Source organism: Mytilus edulis, chromosome 3 (genome assembly GCF_963676685.1).
Source record: "Mytilus edulis chromosome 3, xbMytEdul2.2, whole genome shotgun sequence".
Taxonomy (NCBI): Eukaryota; Metazoa; Mollusca; class Bivalvia; order Mytilida; family Mytilidae; genus Mytilus; species Mytilus edulis.
In genome coordinates, this window is record NC_092346.1 from 17,878,734 (window position 1) to 17,899,785 (window position 21,052).

Consider the following 21,052-nt stretch of genomic DNA (forward strand, 5'->3'; position numbering starts at 1 on the left):
ACTATTATCTCTTTAAGCAAACACGAGTATATATCAACAGAGATGATAACAGGATACATTGTATATGTTACGAGTATGTATCAAATATTGTTTTACATGTGAAAATAAACTTACTCAAACATTTATCACAGATGCTTATACTAATTTAAAAGAGAATCAAATACCTTTTTACTACACTTTTTTTTACTAAAACGCAAATAAGTTTAAAATTTGGTGAGCTTCGTTTTCTTAAATCTTTTATTTATATTTTCTAACCTTCAGAAGCTTCCACAACCTCCCCCCTTTTCTTCGCTATCCAAGGACCTAAGAGGGGAGTGGATCGGTACCCTTTGCTAGCGAAGAGGCTTCCCCCTTGTCAGATCCGACGCTGTAAGAACTAATAATTATTGATATCAAACCAATATTTATTTTATAGACAAGAACAAATAAAATATGTCTGTTTGTTTTGTTCAAACATCGTTGTCAATTTAATGGAATTTTATGCGACTGTCGTAGAAGTATAAAGAGGTTTAGCTAGCTATAAAACCAGTTTTTATCCACAATTTTCTACATTAGAAAATGCCTGTACCAAGTCAGGAATATGGTAGTTTTTATCCATTCGTTTGATGTGTTTTCGCTTTTGATTTTGCCATTTGATTACGGAATGACGGATTTTTCGTTTTGATACTTCCTCGAAGTTCGGTAATTTTGTGATATACTTTTAAATAATGACTAACTTTTTATTTTTTAAATGAATAAAATGACTAGGCGTATAAACTATGTTACAAAGTTCAAAGCAAAACAAACTTTCAGTCATCTTTGTTAATCACACTCAAACTGTTACCATGACAGTCTCATTCCTTATTAGGAAAAGTACATAAAAACCTAGCACCCTCACTAACTAGTCCGCTTGATTCCAGCAGGATTATAAGAAAGCTTAAAGCACATATAATGTAGACGAACGCATGCGTATATGAACGTCCAATACACATGAAGTTCTCACGAATCTGTGTTTATGGATTCTTGATGATTATATCCATATGTCCTTCATCTGTACACGTGGTGACCTATTTAGACTTTTTGGCAGCTGTTGGACCATCTAAAAAAAGAAATGTAACCTTACTGAAATTATGTAAATGTATTACACCAAATTTAGCGCACAAGACCTGTGTTCCTAAAACAAACTGTACTATATATATCACGACTAATGGTATAATTTGCTAGACACTATTATTGACAAAAGTGAAAATAGGACCCCAAAATAAATAATAGAGAATAATAGGGTAGTAAAAAATAATCAATAGAATAGAAAATAATGGAGAAAAAAGAAATAAGGCACCCTCCCAAAACCCAGATTCGCCTGTCTGATCAGTCTATGGTGAATTTTAAGTCTTAGTGCGTTTTCTGGCTGGTTGGCTGGTCAAAATGATAGTTTAAGTTGACAGGGAACAAAGAAAACAAATATGTGTCCATAGTACACTGATGCCCCGATCGCACTATCATTTTCTATGTTCAGTGGACTACATGAAATTGGGATCAAAACTCTAATTTGGCACAACAATTAGAAAGATCATATCATAGTGATCATCTGTTCAAGTTGATTGCACTTCAACTTCATCAAAAACTACCTTGACCAAAAACTTTTACCTGAAGCGGGACAGACGGACGACCAGACCAGAAAACATAATGCCAATAAAAGGGGCATACAAAACCTGCCACAGGTTTTATTCAGAAGTTTCGTGACAATGTTATCATAGTAATGGATGTAGTTATATTATGACTTTGTTGTTTAAAAGCAAATTAATTTGTCATTACTAAAACTACATTGTAATAAAATGGGCACAATATAACTTATTAATAATTGTCATAGATGTCAGGGCCTAAATTTACAAGATTTCTTATTTAGAGTACACGAAATACATACATTTTCATGTATATATTATAGATGTCTTCGAATTGGTAGCGAAAGATGTAAGCTCTACTACTATATTGTATATGGGACATTGAGTGAGCTTGAAGACCCCCTCTTTCTAAAACTTGTTGGAAATATAAGTTAAGTCCATCTCAAACCCGCTCTTTTGTTACATATGCTATATGACAAATAATGAATTTAATACCTTTAGAAGCGTCCGCTTTCCTTTTTTCCGCTGGTGGTTTACTACAATGCTTCAACATGTCAGCTTCAAGTTTATCTTGGTCCTCGTCCTTCAGATCTGAATAGCCTTTAATTATCTTCTCTGCGACTTTTGAGCCATCAATTGACTTTAGATTCTCTTTGTCCTTCCAAATACAGTCATAATGGTACCATGCTGTAGCACCGAAGTTAGCTTTTCCTGTGAATCCTACACGGAGTGCCCCTTTGTCGATACCTTTAGAACAACCTTTGCATGAAGATTTGGCAGACTTAGCATATTCTGTAGCCATAGGCAATGGTCCTTCTTTAGCTGCCGCGGCTGCCTTTTCGGCGGCTTCTTTGCAATATTTTGGCAGGTCCGCGTCAAGTTTCTTTTTCTCATCTTCCTTTAAATCTGAATATCCCAAAACAATGCTTTTTGTTGTTTTAGAGCTGTCGATTGATTTGAGATTTTCGTAGTTCTTCCAAATGCAATCATAATGGTACCACGCAGTTGTGCCAAAATTAGCCTTGCCGACGAATCCAATGCGGAGTTCTCCTTTCGCTATATTCTTCATGCAGCCCTTACATGCAGACTTCGCTGATTTAGCATATTCGGCGCTCATAGGTTCTGAAGCCATCTTTTCAAAATAAACAAACAAAGGCGATGCAACATGTGTTGGGTAATACACAATGCATGTACGATTATGATAAGGATTTTTGCAGAAAACTACACATGTGAACGATCAATACACAATATTCAATATTACGGTTGGTTAACACACAGGTGTATACATACTATCTTATTAATACATATAATATACACCATTTACTGCATAGTATATATAATCTTTCAAAAGTAGATTGAAAAAATAATTGTTATTATATTGATTATCATTATTAATTAAAACTAACAAACTCGAGTAACAAGAAATTAACATTTTAAAACGGTAGGAGTTTATAGCCAAAGATTAAACCAATATAATTTCTGTTTTCATAAGATTTCTTTTCATAAGAGTTCTTATAAACTAATCTTTATTTGGATCGCTGCTATGATCTTATCCGAAATTATCGACAATAAATAATTATTTATCAAATCAAATATTTTTTTTTATTGCCATATAAATCAAAAACATGATCTGTGACAAACATATAAACATATATACAAAACTAAACAATAAAATATAAAAACACAAAATGTACAGTGTATCAGTTCAAATTATTGTTTTGGGTCTCCCGTCCTCAGTTCTAATGACTGTCTTGTCTTTAGAACTGAGGGGGTCAGACCCATGCATATCAGACAAGCTCATGATTGTGTTTTATACATCAATTTATAATTTGAACTCTTAAAATGCATTCTATTATATTGTATTGTGTTTCATTGTATTGCATTGTATTTAAAATGTATAATTGTTTGTTTGTATTAATTGACCCTTATGGGTGTAATTTTGCAATAAAGATATATATTTTAAAAAGGAAACTGTATTTTTAATTTGACTGTGGGATGTGGGGTTTAGTATTATTTTAAGTTTAAGCATGTCATCCGTTTAGCAGTATCTTTCCACTCCGAATTGATTTTCGTGGAGTAAAAATATTTGTTTCTATAAAAATTACTAGAACACACCCGCGAAATCGCGGTCATTCAGAGCGTAGTTTAAAGTATGTAAAGTGTTGTTGGAAGAATTTTGTAAAATACTGAATGACTGGAGAATTTCAGCAAAAGTATCATAAGTCATAGGTTATTGGAGACAGGAAAATGTTATTTTTTTTTATCCGTCCACCTTATTTCCAAAGTTCCTAATTTTTGGTTTTCTATCAATTTCAATATGAACATACATTTAGTATGTTATGAACTAAAGTGTTGTTGGAAGAATTTTGTAAAATACTGAATGACTGCAGAATTTCAGCAAAAGTATCATAAGTCATAGGTTATTGGGGACAGGAAAATGTTTTTTTTTAATCCCTTCACCTTATTTCCAAAGTTCCTAGTTTTTGGTTTTCTATCAATTTCAATATGAACATACATTTAGTATGTTATGAACATTCAAGTAAGGAGCCTGTAAGGACAGTGGTTGTCGTTTGTTTATGTGTTACATATTTGTTTTTTGTTCATTTTTTGTACATAAATAAGGCCGCTACGATGACCTATAGTTGTTAATTTCTGTGTCATTTTGGTCTCTTGTGGAGAGTTGTCTCAACATGGAATCATACCACATCTTCTTTGTTTTTGTAATCAATGAATTTTGTAAAAGATTTAATGACTGGAGAATTTCAGAAAAGGTATCAAAAGTTCACATGAATAATTTTAGCGCTTATCTGTATATTATGAACAGTCATTACTATATATATAAATAAAGTGTATTTACTTTCAATTCTAAGTTTACTAATCGATTTATGGTGGTCATTGATATAGTATACAGACCCTCTCTATTTAATAAACTCTGTGACCGCCGTGGATAGTTAACTTGAAAATGATAGCAGATAAAATTCTGAAAATACACTTTATTCGTAGTATATGTATGTTCAAAGTATAAAGAAAAACGCAAACCGGAAGTCTAATCTGACTTAAAATTTCGTCCAATGACGGGATAATATCCGGATGCCTTTTTTTCTCGTTTTTCTCCCAAAATAACTCAATCTGAATAATCATATGAATGGATGACAAATGCGACTATGTACTGTACCTATAGGACACAGAGGCGTGTTGATTAATTTGTTGTGGAAAGAAGAGAAGCGACACCCAAAATGAGGTCTTCTCGTTTAATAGTATAGATATTTAGGGCATTTGAGAAAGAAGTGTTTTTCATCCTCTATCTCATTACAGAATTTGCAATATCTCTGATCTCTAGGGATCTTAAGATGTCTACCCTTTTCTATTAAAAGAGTGTGTTCGCTAATTCTAAATTTTGTCATTAGTTTTCTGGAGTCAGAATGGTTATGTTTTAGGTAAAATTCTTGTTTCAAGTTAATCTTAATATTTTTGTATAGGAAAATTTTATTACTTTCATCTAAGTCCTTTATCTTTTTTCAATAGATTATTGAAAAAGTCATTGCGGTGGCGGATCCAAAAATTGTCATAAGTGGGGGATATATTCACTAACTGCCTAAGAGGGGGCCCGCTCCCGTCACGCTTCAGTGATTCCCTATATAAGCAACCAATTTTCTTTCCAAAAAGGGGGGCCCGGGCCCCCTGCCCCCCCCCCTAAATCCGCATCTGCATTGCAATTAGATTTAATTTGCTTTTTTATGTTATTTAATAAATTGACTGCCGTCGCATTGTAATGAAGTTGAACAAAGTGTTTCCTAATCATATAATTACGGACGACCTATCAAGTTTGTGGAATAAAGGATTGGGTGCATGGAAAGGGGCGGAATTTGTGCATGAATCTAGTATTGAAATTTTGTTTCCAAAAATAATTTTGAAGCTCAAACTGAGTTAAAAAATAATAAAATGTGTTTCCTTGGGTAAAACAATAAGACAAATGTTTGAACTGTGGATAGGGAAATTTACGAGACTACTTTTATCAAAATTCAGTGGTAGATAGTTATCAGAGGCGGATTTAGGGGGCAGGGGGCCAGCCCCCTCTTTTCTGTGAAAAATTTGATTGATTATATAGGGAATCACCGAAGAATGACCGGAGCGGGCACCCTCCGGCTTAGGCAGTCAGTGGACCCCACTTTTTTCTGGATCCGCCACTGGTTATTAGGTAAAAAAATTGATAAATAAGTTACTAGTAGATGTCGATCTCTGGTTAGATCTAAAGTCGTTTTACATTAACTCACTGTCCAATGTTATTAATAGAATGTATTTATTAATTTATATTTGTAAGGAAGATGTACCAATAACTCATTACTGATACGATTTTGTGGCTTCATCATAACGTATTTACAACAATCTTGTTTGTTTCTTTTTTTTTTAGTGAAGACCAAGTTCCTGATTGGAGATTTTATCAGCATAATAACCTTTGTAGTATAGTATGTACTTGTTTTCACATTTAAAAAGTACATGGAAACTTATTTTCACAAAGAGACCATGTTTGTTTATAACCTAATGGATGCTGTTCATCACGTCCGCTTCTTAAAAATATAAATATAATCGACGGTGATAGTGTCAGTCATTCCCGAAATAAGTGTCATCCAGATGGATGTAATGCTTTTGTTCATTTGATGGCTTCAAAAGCAATACACAGAGACACATATTTCACTGTAACCTCAACCTGAAAAATAAGCAATATTATTGTATAGCAATATAATATTTCCAACAGAAAGTAACCAAAAGTTAGCGTGCAATAAATTCTATTATCATATACTTAGACTAAATAACATATGATTTTTACTGTATGATAATAGCATGAAATTAACGTAAATTTCATATTTTTCGAATTGGTGCTTAGCGGGCTGATATGAAAAGTTTATCACATGCTTCGAACGTTATCACATGCCTTTCCGTAACGTTATCGCATGGCATTCCGGTGATACTCGGCAAATTCCGGAAAATACACCTCAATGCTACGTTTTCAGTGAAAAACATCACAAAGTAGTGTACAAAACAATTATTTGGATAGTGGAAAGTATATTGTGTAAAAAAAAAAAAAAATGCATTTTTAAAAGTTTCAAACATAATTTAGAAAGTAACTTTTATAAAATTTGACTTTTCTCCAAACAGTAAACAGTGTTCATTATGTAGATTGTTAAATTATTTTTTTTTTGTCGATTCGTCCATATTAAAATGTTTTTCTTCTCTTTTGATGCATATGATAGAAATATTTCATATCCAATGTACTAAATTTGAGGTCCGACGTTCGTGAATGTTAACTCTTTAACTTCTATTTGGGAACCACATGAACGGATCTGTATTCACTATATGAATCGGTTATTTTTCTCCATTGTTGAAGCATATGATAAAAAGATCATAACATGTCATTTTTCATATCGCATGTATTATCAGCCCTCGGTCAATATCAGCCCTCGAGCCATGCGGCTCTTGGGCTGATATTGAACCTAGGGCTGATAATACATGCGATATGAAAAATGCCATGTAATAATCTGATAATATTGCACTAGTGCAATAAATGTTCAAAATTCATGACGTCATCAATGACAAAATCTTAGTTTAAACCAATTTTTACTTCAAATATTATATTGCTATACAATAAAAGGGTTATTGCATGAATATTGGGGAATATTGTCCCTCGTAGAACATATATATATTGCACTCGCAAGCTCGTGCAATATAAAATTCTACTCGGGACAATATTCCCCAATATTTATGCAATAACCCTATATTATTCTACATTGGTAATATCCAAGAAGGTTTATCTATAATAATCATTTTTAGAATAAAATAGCGTATTCACTCGAAGAAAAGTAATATTTTCATATATAATTATAAAAAAAAGTTGATGTATGATTAGTTTCAACAAGAGTATTTTTAGTAAATTATTTTCATTTAAAAACAGGAGTTGAGAATATGAAATAAGTTGAACTTTAAGATACACTTCGAATGCTGGACTCAGAACGATATCAAATTACCGGTAGTTTCAATTCAGAGGTTCTGCGAATTCAGTTGGCGGCTGAAAGGCAAGTATTTTTGTTGGCACTAAATAATAAGAGTATGATGGATTGGGCATACCTTTTGCCATGCAACAGTTAACCTACGGACACTAAAAAGCTGTTGCGACAGTTCTTTTACCTTTAGCGAGCGTGACAATCTCTCTTTGATTCTCTTCAACGGTCATATAAGTAAACGTCCCCATACAGAAAGGACGTGATTAAGATTTTTCTACACTTTAGCAAGGGATTTACAGGAATCCGATGTTTTAAACGTGCTGGCTAAAACAATGAGAATCTGCAGTAAGGTATGTTATAATATCATTCTGATTCCGATTTTAAAAGCACTTGGTTACAACTGAAATCAGAATGCAATATGCTTAATTGGGGAGAAGCAGCAAAATGACAAACATCCTACCGCACTTAATGTGAGAGCGATACCCCGAGTCATCATCGAGGCGGTTAGGACGAGGACAAGAAATCCTCCTTGAGTGTATTAAAACACATTATCTTATTTAATAACTACCAATATTAATAAGTAAAAACAATTTTATTCTTAAAAAAAATAACAAATGAATATATAAAATATTGCATAATCATGGATCGAAGATAAATTCTTCTGCGTTTTTGTGCTTATCGGATGATGACAAAGAGGTATACATTCCAACATGGTAAAACAAGTTGGGTTCGATCTGGTACGCTGGGATACCAGTCACATTTGTAAAGTTATATATGGCCAAGTCCGTATGTAATGCCTTGTGTTTCACTGATAAAAAATCAATTAATGCCGGAATGAATTGCCTTGTATACAACATTGCTTGCGTACAGCACCCAGGTGAATTCCTCAAAGAATATAAATAAGTAGAAATTCTATGAAATTCAAACACGTTTTGTCTTCCAATAATAAGAGCGGCTGTAACAAACAGCCAAGCACCACACGAAAAATACATCACTTGTAAAAAGTATGACTTCGTTCTACATGTAATAAATTGGATAGCGACTACCAATCCCGCCCCAACACACCCCACACTTATAATCTCAAGTATTCTGCTAAATTCATACGCATATCCTTGCCATCTTTGTGGATAGTATAACTTAATAAAAGAGTAACGTCCCTTATTTTTACCCTTCAAATAGAGTATTTTGTTATTGAGAACTTCTAATGTATCTTTCCGAGGAAGAGCATCGTCTTCTATTAACAGCACGTAACTAGCACCAAGCGAATAAGCCGATTCTAAACAGTACATATAGTCTACAGTCTCTTTATCATATTTACTATTATATCTTCGTTTTGCATACATACTAATTCTACTACTGTTAATGGTAATAGGTAATGAAGATGCTCCATATCGCTCCACTACCGGAATGAACGGCTTTAAGTTGACAATTTCTGTATAGTTTTCAGGATGTAAATCTACATTGCATATCATCATGGTTTTATTTGGGAAGACAAGATCATTTACAAATAGTTTATGCGTGGCTGCTATGGACTGTAATACGTATCCAAGGCTACTAGCATCATACGCTTTTCTTTTGACGGTTACTATGACAATTGCAAGTTCCGGTCGGCTGTCATAGTTTGGCTGCTGAGTTTTACCTAATCCATCTAAATATTGATGGGCCTTGAACAAACGTTCACTATTTAATTGCTTTGCAAGTTTGAAAACATCATTTTTAGAATGAAATAAACGGTAAACTTTCGAAAAAGGTTTGTTGCTTGCGTAAAAGATAGACAGCAGTATGCAGACTGAAGTTGCTGTGAGTATTAGAACAATATTGCGCATGATCTGTGGCAGCTGAACCATCCTTACAATCCACCATCTGTGTTTTTTCAATAGTCAATAAATGTTGGATACGTTCCATTACTCGGTGGTCTTTAATTCAAAAGCCCTGGAAAATACAAAGTTTAAATTCTGTTATAACTGGTCTAACAAAGAAACGCAGTCTTACATAAACAAAAGCCATGCCAAATCAAAATCTGTAGCCTATTTACAACTGTTTTCCGACACATTTACAACTGTAAGCATATAATTATTCTGGAGGTAAATTTTCATCAGAAAGGAAGATTGCTTAACGAGACAACTATAACCACTAGAGTCTAAATGCCTCTGACAATGATTGACAGAAAATAAACTGAAAGGACCGATGTGAACGTACGGAGCACCGGACTTGATATCCCAGCGGACTTTATACGTCAACAGCGCTTGACTTTACAACTTATTTCCCCTAGAGAGCTAGAAAAGAACGGATCGTAATCCGTTGCTAGCAAAGATTGGGTTATTGTTTTTCCTTAATTTTAGATCCAGTGGCAAGTATTTCAGGCCTTTACTAAACGAATTTGACAAATATGTGAAACACAAAAAGTCATGGAAAAGATCAGGAAAAAAATGATCGAAAATTCACACTTTCACTAAAAAACAATAGTTTTTATGAGATGATTAAAATATTTTGATTTCCAACAGGAAATCCAGAAAATCCTTCGTTGCTCCAGTCACGTACGACTTTACCCTAGTCCTATAATATATATGACTTTGGGGTTTGATATCATTTTCATTTAACGTTTTTTTATCGGATATTTTTTTTTTACTATCATCGTTTTGGGTTTGAACAATTTTCTTTATTGAAAAGCACTTTACGCCCATATGGACCAATGGCTTAAAACATTATACATAATATACAGTTTACATAAAACAATGAAAATAAACAATGGACAAACTTTGAACTATAATTTGTCTTTTTTTTTAAATCAATATATATATATATAAGAGATTCAAATTATATCAAGGACTCCCTGCCCTCAGTCTTAGTGACTTTTTTAAAAAGGAGCCTAATTTGCAAGTGTCCTGTTTTGTTTCAGGATTGAGAATATGTTTTAATTTATCTATATCATTTAAGTTATTATATTTATTTTCATTTAAAAATTCTTTTCTTAATTGTTCATTTATTTTACATTTAAAAAAGAAATGAAACTCATCATCTAGTACATCACAATGTGTACATAGTCTTAAATCTCTGGGAATTTTCCTGTATCTTCCAGTTTCTATTAATAAGCAGTGGTCACTTATTCGAAATTTAGAAATTAGTTGTCTATATTCAAAGTTTTGAGAAAGTAGGTATGGTTCAAAGTTATAGCTTTTCTTTATTTTTTTAAAAAGTTGGAGTTTGCTATTCTCTTGTAAATTTAAAATTTTATCATTATATAAATTTTCATAGGAGTTTTCTAGATTTTGTTTGTATATTAGCCTATTATTTTTATCCTTATTTTGGTTAACAATTTCTAAATCATTTTGACTTCTGACATGATTTACATAGGAGTACCAAGAATAAATACCTGCATTATGTAAAGATTTTGCCAAATTTAGTGTCTCTTTTAGTAAGGGACTAGTTTCTTCCCTTAATAGTCTATCATGAAAAAGAAGAGTTTGTCTTTTTATAAAGCAATCAATAGGGTAGCTGCCTAATTCAGATCGAGCAGCTATATTGCAAGAGCATTTTTTTACTCCTAAAGTTAACTTATTAAATTTATTTAGTACTTTATCAGGTGGACTTTTGTCAATGAAATTTAGAGTATCTACTTTTTTGTTATTTTTATCTCCTTTAATTGAAGCTTTATAAACGATGATACTCAAAAGAAAATATCCGATAAAAAACGTTAAATGTTTTATATCAAACTCCAAAGTCATTGTTATAGGACTAGACTTTACCCGTCTGATTTCAAGGTTTCTGTCATAACACTTTATACTCAGTACTTGGAATTAGGAGATAACTGTATTGTATTTTAAGGACGGCATCAAATCCCAAATTGATGCCGTCGGAGCTTAAAATACAACATTGTTATCTCCATTCTAATGAAACTGACAGAAAACAAAGTTAAAACATGTATTTAAAATCTGTCATATGCCGTCTGCGCTTGCGCGTACGTCCGATAGCATCAAATTGTCAATTGCATGCCATGTAAGAAAGTGACGTTATCCAATCAAAATGAACGTTACAAACGTTGTTGCATTAGAATACACAATGTGTGCTCGAAATTTGAATTGGTCGAAATGTTAATCTGAGTACGAAATTTTAGGCCTTGAAGTCCTAAAACTTTCGAGTCACTTTTTTTGTATTCCAATCATCCAATCAAAATATTGGATTTCATGTTTCGAGCATGATTTTTGTGCTCCAAGCACTGAGCAAGTTTTATGACTTCAACCCGAGGTGTTTTCATCAAAAAACGTTTCCAGACAAACTGTGTATGAAAATGCTTTAAATCATTTTTTTTGTTTACAGACAGGCAGTGATGATTCAAAAGCTTTTTTACTTCATTTTCGGAATGTTGATGGGTTGAGATGGCACTAAGATTTCTTGCATTGTTTTTTTTAAATATGAATTGAATTGAATTGTGTAGATTGAATTGGCCTAAAAGACCTGTCTGAATTAGCTGGATACATGCAATCCGTAACTATTTATATTTCTTTGCTAAAAAGAAAAAGTTTGTGACAGGTTTTTTTGTTCTGTCAGCATTACTAGCTGGATAGTACATTGCAAAATGCTATTCAAACCAAACTTGACCTGACTAATACTTAACTCATTCAATATATTTATTATTTTACAGTAGTGTCGAAGGCTTATAAATTCATCAAGTTCAAGAGTGTAAAATTCAATTGGAATTTTTTTTAGGAGAGGAAGGGGGGCTCAATTTTAGTCCTTTCAAAACTGGTCATGGTTGAAAATTAGGTCTCTTATAGAGTTCTTTTGATTTATGAATCAAATCTGACTGAACATTTTTCAACTGTCTCTGTTTTTAATAACAGATATTTATAGTATATCCATCTAGAACACTTAACAGATCTTAACATGCTCCTGAATTCAAGACACAGATACTAATGAAATACTTTCTAAATCTTGGTCATTGGCTCTAGGCACTTTCCTTTTTTCTTCATCATTGTTTTATAGACCAACTGATCATGGTTATAATTATACTGTTGCTGTGAAATCATTCATATTTCCATTTGCTAGCAATGACAGCTTGAATGTTGTTTTATTTTTATTTCCTTTTTTATACAATTTTTTTTACCTAAGACATTTTTCAAAACATACTGCATTGTTTATGTGGGATCTACTTGGAAGTAAAGTGGCCAATATTACAGTGGTAGATGGCATGATGTTTGTATCAGCAGATTGATAAGTAATGGTTGCTAAACAATGTAGTAACTACTCAACTGTATTGTTTTACATGTATCTGTGTTTTGACATTAGAAAATCTGTATTATTAAATAAATTCCTAATCCTAAAGTGATTTTCATGGTACAATCTTTAAGAGCCAGCAATTTTCATAAGGGTGCCTGCTCCAGTCATTCCTTATATAATTTACAAATTTTTAACCACTAAAGGAGGGGTCACTATCACTGAGATATACATCAGTTTAGACACTTGTCAATGTCGTCTATTGTTAAAACAAGTATGACATGAAACACATTTGTTCAATTTACACTTTTTCATAATTACTACTGGATTATATTCTTAAAACTATGAAGAACTGCCCCCTGGTGTTTGTTCCATCTAACTAACCTTTTAAATGGCCCATATTTATTTATCTATCTTTCTGTATCTGTATTTGTATGTATACGTTGAAGACACCAATTCTGGCTTTTACTCAACAGGAGAGGGAGACACCTATTGACGGTGTTGGAGAGCAGCCTTGAAGCTCTCTCTATACATGTATAATACTTTATATATATGTACTTGCTTTGCTGGTTACAACACAGGGAGATCCATTTTAAAAGCCCTGTCCACTAGTGTCCCCTCAAACTAAGCAATCAATTAATCAAGAGTATGCATCCAGGATTTCCCTTGGGTAGAACTTTAGCAACATACCAGCAATCAAGTCCTTGATCTTGTGGTTGTTTGTTATGACTGTTTTACACCAGTATTATAAATTGTATCAGTATTGTATATGTCTCTGATTATATTCATGTCATGTTTAGTGTGATATATGTTGATAAAACTGAATTATGAGTGAATCCTTGTCATTACCCCTTGATGGACCTCTATTTATTGTATAGGTGTATTTAGTGACCAATATTTTGAGCTGTTGTGATATTGACCAGAGACATATTGTGTATACTACAGTTAGTGACAGAGCTCAAGTGAGAGAGTGATCTGTGAGATCAGTGATTCTACAGAGATCTTAGACAGCTAACGATCATCAGATCATAACAGGACTTGCGCCCGGATGCATCACACAGTCGGTTTAACATCATAAAAATGTTAATGGAAAATGTTAAAAGTTTCCATATTCTGCTATTAAATTCAAGACAAAGATTGGTACCACTCCGCTCACTTAGTCTACTTGCTTTAATAAAAGTATAATAAAAGGAACTTACATTTTTATGATTTTAACAAATTTTAAGTTGTTTACGTGATTAAGAACGCCCTATATTGTGACCTCTTTCGTCACTGAATTAAAAACGAAGAATCGGATTCGATCTAATTCCGTAAAAAAATACGAAAAGTGCCTTATGTCTGTTTTTTATATAAAGGAGCGCCCAGATTAGGCAAGCGCTTGCGAAGAAACACAATCATTTTGTGTATTTGGAGATATAGTAGATTTATTGTAATATTTTACATGTATGTTCGTACTTAATCGAGAACATTAATGTTTGCACCTGTCCTAAGTCAGGAATCTGATGTACAGTAGTTGTCGTTCACTGTTTATGTAATTTATACGTGTTTCTCGTTCTCATTTTTTAAAATAGATTAGACCGTTGATTTTCCCGTTTGAATGGTTTTACACTATAGTAATTTTGGGGTCCTTTATAGCTTTTTGTTCGGTGTGAGCCAAGGCTCCGTGTTGGAGGCCGTACATTGACCTCCTAATGAGGATGAGGACAGGGGGTACCCTTCTCCCTTCTCCCACCCCTCTTCTCCTTTCTCCTACCCCTCTTCTCCTTTCTCCTACTCCTCTTTCCCTTATTTTTTTTTTTTTTTAATTTACCGGAAAAAGAGAGATATTTTATTTTTTCATATTTTATTTTTTTCTCCAACTCTTTCTCCTTTCTACCAGCCTTTCTCTCCTTTCTCCTATCCCCTTTCTCCTTTCTCCCACCCCTTTCTCCTTTCTTCTACCCCTTTCTCCCTGTCCTCTCCCCCCATAATGGTTTACTTTTATAAATTGTTATTTGGATGGAGATAACGTTGTCTCATTGGCGCTCACACCACATCTTTCTATATCTATTATCTATTAGAATGCAAAAAATAAACCGCTTTTCTTTACAAGAATCTGAAAAAAGATACTGGGAGACTGGAATTTAACTTTACTCTTCAAGTATACTTCACATGTACCTGTGTGGACAACTAAATCAAAAATAAAAGTAAAAAAATCGTTATAGAGAGAAGGCGATAATTTTGTTTTATTATTGAGATGAAATGATCCTGCTTTGTAGGGAAAAAACGCAATCTTAGTAATTTTAGCGCTCTTACAGTCTTAATCTCCTGCAACGGGTTAGACCAAAATAAACCTGAATGATTCCAACTTGATGTCCTATTAATGCCTGCTTCCATCCGCAGGCTGCAACGAATATGTCGGTGTTCATTTTAATTCCTCATTTTCATAACTAGATTTTGAATAACCACAAACGAATAAGGGAGCTACCATTTGATTTTTAGGGGGGGAAGGGGGGGCTAGGATGAAATTTTAAAAAAATAGGCAGGACAGGAATTTTGAGTTAAAAAAAAAACAGGATGAGACACTTGCAAAAAAAAAAGTCAGGATGACAATTTAGGTTAAAAAAAAGTCAGGATAAACTTAAAAAAAAAAAGGCAGGACCCCCCCTCCCCCCCCCCCCCCCCCCAGAAAAATCAAATGGTAGCTCCCTATCACCTATGGATCTAAAACAACCCTTTTCTGTCCTTAAAAATATAGTTTACCCATTGGACTATTTTGGGTTTCGCACTCGTAAAATATAAAAAACGGTTGTCCGTATATATATCTGAAAATAAATACTCATGATAGTTGCAAGTAGCCCAAATTCTCTAATGTCTTCCGAGTCTGCTTATATTCTCACCACCAATCAATGCTATGGTCTGCATACGAAATATAACAATAGTCACATGATTTTTGTTTCGAAATGTTGTTATTGGACGATTTTCAGTATCGTACTTTTGCTTAGAAAACAATATACATGTAAATACGTCCTAATAAGCATTTCATTTTGTAGAATTGGGTATATTAAACACATATAAAGCTACATCTTCTCCTGAAAAATACTCCATGGTTAGACCTATGGATGAGATTACTGGTAGTTGAATGCTGTTTTTTAAACGCCCAGTGTTTATGAATGAAGGTTGGTAAAGTGAATGACGAGTATAATAGTGAATGAAGAGAATAGCTGGTGCATAGTGATTTCGTCAAATTTTTTTTATGTACATTGTATATATATATATATAATTTTAATACGTATTTTGGTAAATATATATTGACTTTGTATGCTATGCGGAGATATGTCCTTGAAAATCAACTACTAGTATAGAATTCTACTGAGTTTATATAATTTTTATGGAAGAACCAATGTGTGAATTTATACGTGAAGTGGCAATGAGATGCATGTTGCAAAACGGTACTAGAAAATTCCCAAATACAAGAAAAGTAAAAAAAAAACTGTTTTTGAATGACGTGCACTTTTAAAGTAAACAATTTAAAAACAAACAGACAAATCAATAATACTAAAATAAACAACTCACCTTTTAATTTTGTTTAAGATCTAGTATTCATTATTATATTATAACATTAAATATTAATTGCTGACTACGTTATTATTTAGAATATTCCTCAGTTAAGGGGTTTTGGGTTCCGGTTTTATACTTTGTGACTATGTAAAGAACTATTGTTAAGTAATCAAATTTATCGATGATTAGTGTCATAATTCCATTGTTTTAAGATATATGTTTATGGCTACTATCCAGGTTGTTTGTCTATCTTTTATTGTATAAATTGACAACGTTTGTAAGATCATTGTGTCTTATTTTTGTATGTTGATGTGCTTTCAACCATTTTAACAGTACCAAAAATGAATAAAACATTCGTGCAGGGGCGGGGAAAAAAAAGGGGGGGGGGGTACTGTAAATCGGCAAACTGTTTCTATTACTTTTTCTTTGGATCGCTTTGTAATGATAATCGTTGTTACATGTTTGTGTTATGATCAGAACGGAACACATGAGATATTTCGAATATTTTCAGAAAACTTGGGAAAATGCATGCCTTCTATAGTCGCTATTGAATTGCTTCTTTTCACTATTGCATTGTAAAACTTAATGGTGATACTTTCTTTTAAATATAATTTGTGAGAAAAACTGTTAAAGTATTTCGTTTTTAGATATCAAAGTGATAAATTTGGTTACAAAAAAAAAAAATAGGTTTAACCGGATCCCGCGTATTCCAGAAATGTCTGAAAATAAAATTTACGATGATAATGATAATTTCTGTTGAGGGGGAATTACTTTCTAAATATTCAATTCAAAAGAAAATTTTGATTTGTTTGAAATCAGACAATATTTTATTTATTTCAGAACAAGAATGAAATTTTCTTGAATAAATGTATGGGCTCTGGATATATATATACGCATGCGCTTTTAAATTCCATATATTGTGTATTTGTTATTGATTTTTAGTTTAAATGTAAACAAAACGCTTCAATTGGTTTACATTTTTAAATTTCCTTAAACTTTTGATCTTGATTTTGATATATAGGAAGATTTATATAAACATTCAATTTTGAACAAGACTTGAATCACATCAGAATATATTTTATCGACTATTTACTGCAAATAATTGGAAAAAGGTTTGCGTCCATAGCAACAACCTATTCCAACAATATGTAAGTAATGTATTTGTTCATTTTATTTCCGTGATTAAAAATAGCTGACTATCATGTTACATATTTACAACTTCCTTTTAGACTTATTAAGAAACAGCTTGTAATGTAAGTTGTGTTCTTGACAATGGCAGTATGTTCACAGTCCTTCACACATGCAGCAAGTGTTGTTTTTTTTTTTGGACAATCGGTTGGATAACTAAATTCTATCTATATAATGCATGTATTTGGTCGCTTGTGAAGAGTTGGCTCTTTGGCAATCATACCACATCTTCTTTTATTATATGTATTTTTTTTTGTTTTGTTAATTATTCAAAAAGACCTGCCCGCATGTTGTCAACGTATATATTTGTTCACCTAATAGAAGTTCCACTGGAAACTTTGGTATAAACAATGTCATAATACCTATTCCTGTAGGAACATTTGTTACAACTATTTATTCCGTTAGGAACGTACGTCAACCATAGTTTTTGTACTAAAGTTGTCGGACCTACAAATTGAAATATATTGGTTACTTATTAGTTGGGGTATGGACTGGATCTGACACCAATCTGAGGGCTGAAACCTCTCCAAATAATATTTGAATTGAAGGTTTTATTATGAAACGTATGAATTGTTTGGGTTCTGAACAGTTTCAGCAGCGTTACACGTTGAATTATAAAATTAACAACGGCATCTTCTATTTTCTTTTCAGGGAATTCACAGAAATTGGAACTAATTCGCGTAAAAGGAGTTTCAACGAACAGAGACATGATCCGTCTTCAACTAAATATCGACGAACGTACGACTCACTGTGCCTCAGTAAGTGTAAATAGCATTTTCATCTTTTATTATGTTTGTTTATTTATTATTAGTTTACTTAAAATATCTTTTATATGTAATACATAAAAATATACTTAAAAATACTTTTGTTGCACTAGTATTTGCTTAATGTTATTTTTTTCTTGACAGCCACTTTTTTCTGATTAAAACTCTAGAATCTATTAACTGCAACTCTAAGCAGTTCCAAAAAGGCTCTTATTTTTGCCATTTTAAGCGCACATACGTTCTATGGTTAACTACACTAGTCTGATTGATTGTTGGTTGCTGAACCTCCAGTGGCAAATATTTCATGCTTGCTGTCAGTCAGGAGTCTGTCTTCTTGATCTGAAGATTTTCCAATTTACGATTGCATAAAATCGTCACTGAACTACGAAGTTAATGTCTGTTCTTTACTCATAAAAATGAACAATGTGAGAAAATGATGTGTTTTTTTGTTTGTTTTTTGTTAAGGGGGGGGGGGGGGGGGGTGTTGAAGTTCGTACGGTTTCGAAAACGACAAAGAAGACCAACAAATACACACAGATATTCTCGAGGACATACATACATTTTATTTAAATCACATTAAAAGAGAAATAACATATATCCATCAACTATAGAAACATGCAGGAATGAATTGAAAAGCATCCAATTATAGTTGTAAAAGTTGTGAAGTTAATAAAATCGCAAGGTGGGCTTATATGTGCATTTTCTCTTAACGTTAGAACAATAACAAAATTAGAAAAAAAGACTGTTAAACAACTAACAATCAATCAATCAATCAATCTATCTAATTACAATAATGTACAACTTAAATATTTCCAATTAATATTTTGTAGGTATACAAAGTTCCTGTATATTTCTAGACTTTAACCAATCATACGACAATGTATGTTTCCAGTGTACAGAGACCACAGACCAGTACAGACCTGGAATGCCATATAAACTCTTACACTACCCAATGAGAAGTAGCGTGGAAATTATATTCAGTATTATAGATTTGGACTTTTTACAAGAAATACATTTAGGACTCAACGGTTGCACAGGGCAACATTATCATGGTCTTATTGATATACTTGTAAACAATATTCCTGTATTGACAGACTTTGCAGGATTAAGCAATGATATGGCATTTAGAGAACAATCTTTTTCTATTCCAAAACATATATGTGTTCATGGAGAAAATAAAGTGAAAGTTCAACTTAGTAACAATAGTCCTGGTATATTCTGGTTGTCAGATGCTCGAATAACCGGTATTTATCATGTATACTAAACCGTGACAATCTTAGTGCATTGAATATAATTATATTAATTTATACCTTAACATTTCATTTTTTTATGGGAAAAGAATAAAAAATAAAAAAAATATATGAAAGAGAGATAGAGGTTAATTTTAATTGTTCCACAACTGACAAGGTTATATGCAACTTGTGGCTACAAATGCTTTTCTCATAACTGGGCGTCCGTCGTCCGTCAGTCGTCGACGTTAATTTTTACCAAAATCTTATCTGATACTGCTAGGCCAAATTTAATCAAACTTGACTTCGCTTGCCAACCAAGATGGCCGATATGGGGTCATACTAAAACGCGCCCGGGAGCGCCCGGGGAAAAGAAAAAGCGCCCGGAGAAGAAAAGAAAAAGCGCCCGGAGAAGAAAATATAGCGCCCGAGGAACAGAAAAAGCGCCCGGGAAAAATATATAGATATTTTATTGGCATGAGACAAATTTGTTAAGTTATGAACATTGATTTTTTTTTAATTTTAGACAAGTAACTTGCAAATTCAGATAACAGACATTTGTAATAAAGCACAAAAACAAGTATGAATATTTCAATTTTAACAATAATATATGAATACTTTTCGAAAGATTGATAATAATGGATCACAGTTTATGCGGAAGATTTATAAAATGCAAGACATCAAAAGACATGTTTTTTTCAAAAACGATATCAAAATGAAAAATGTATAAGACAACTCAAATTTCACAGATACATATTAATTAAATCAAAATTAAAAGAGGTACACATAATAAATCAGCACATGGAAAAAGCAGTACTATACATGTACCGTAGTTAAAACAAGGGGGTAAAAAACAGGTTTTTGTTTTAAATTTAAGTCTAAGCATTAAAACCCTGATAAGCATAGCCATTGACCATGTTGAAGCAGTTTTAGTTTTATAAAATGATATAATAAATCTATCTCAGCATCTGTATAAAAAAGTGTTCACCATGCAGTTGCGAAAATATTAGACCTCAGGCACCGATTATTTTTGAATAACAAAATATACATTTTTATCGAGGACAATGTCTTTCATGATTCTTCTATATACTCTTATTTATATTTATCTACTTTAACTTATATACAATTTTGAAATCTAAAATGTAAAAGTGCAACAACACTTTGATATAGCATCGTACATATCCTCATTTATATTAAGGACAAAACAAGCAATGATTAGTTATTTTTTAAGGAAAAAAAATATTGTTATAAAATATTATTATTGTCTTCTCTCGGGCGCTAGTTTTCTTCTCCAGGCGCTAATTTTCCTTCTCCGGGCGCTTTTTCTTTTCCCGGGCGCTCCCGGGCGCATTTTAGTAGGACCGCCGATATGGGTAAAAATAGAACATAGGGGCACAATTCACTTACATAGCTTACCTTACTTGAAGGTCAAGTGAGCATTTCTCATCAATTGGCGTCCGTTATCTGTCGTCCGTCGTTAAAGATTTTACATTGAACTTGAGAACCACTGAATAGAA

At 32.8% G+C, this 21,052-nt stretch overlaps 3 protein-coding genes across 3 annotated transcripts; 1 reads left to right on the forward strand and 2 right to left on the reverse strand.

Annotated features, from left to right (window-relative positions):
* Nucleotides 1-698: 698 nt before the first annotated feature.
* Nucleotides 699-2,801, reverse strand: LOC139515929 (poly [ADP-ribose] polymerase 1-like). Its single transcript, XM_071305698.1, has 2 exons — nt 2,097-2,801; nt 699-1,078 (listed from the first exon to the last, which is right to left on the reverse strand). The coding sequence occupies exons 1-2, from the start codon at nt 2,731-2,733 to the stop codon at nt 1,047-1,049; spliced, it is 669 nt and encodes a 222-aa protein (XP_071161799.1). The 5' UTR covers nt 2,734-2,801; the 3' UTR covers nt 699-1,046.
* Nucleotides 2,802-8,168: 5,367 nt separating this feature from the next.
* Nucleotides 8,169-14,083, reverse strand: LOC139515930 (post-GPI attachment to proteins factor 4-like). Its single transcript, XM_071305699.1, has 2 exons — nt 14,014-14,083; nt 8,169-9,532 (listed from the first exon to the last, which is right to left on the reverse strand). Exon 2 carries the CDS (start codon nt 9,445-9,447, stop codon nt 8,239-8,241), a length of 1,209 nt encoding a protein of 402 aa, XP_071161800.1. The 5' UTR covers nt 9,448-9,532; nt 14,014-14,083; the 3' UTR covers nt 8,169-8,238.
* A 3,470-nt stretch (nt 14,084-17,553) lies between these two features.
* Nucleotides 17,554-19,676, forward strand: LOC139515931 (uncharacterized). The gene is made up of 3 exons (XM_071305701.1): nt 17,554-17,607; nt 18,194-18,300; nt 19,137-19,676. Coding segments are annotated over exons 1-3 (543 nt in total). The 5' UTR covers nt 17,554-17,605; the 3' UTR covers nt 19,571-19,676.
* The last annotated feature ends 1,376 nt before the right edge of the window (nt 19,677-21,052 follow it).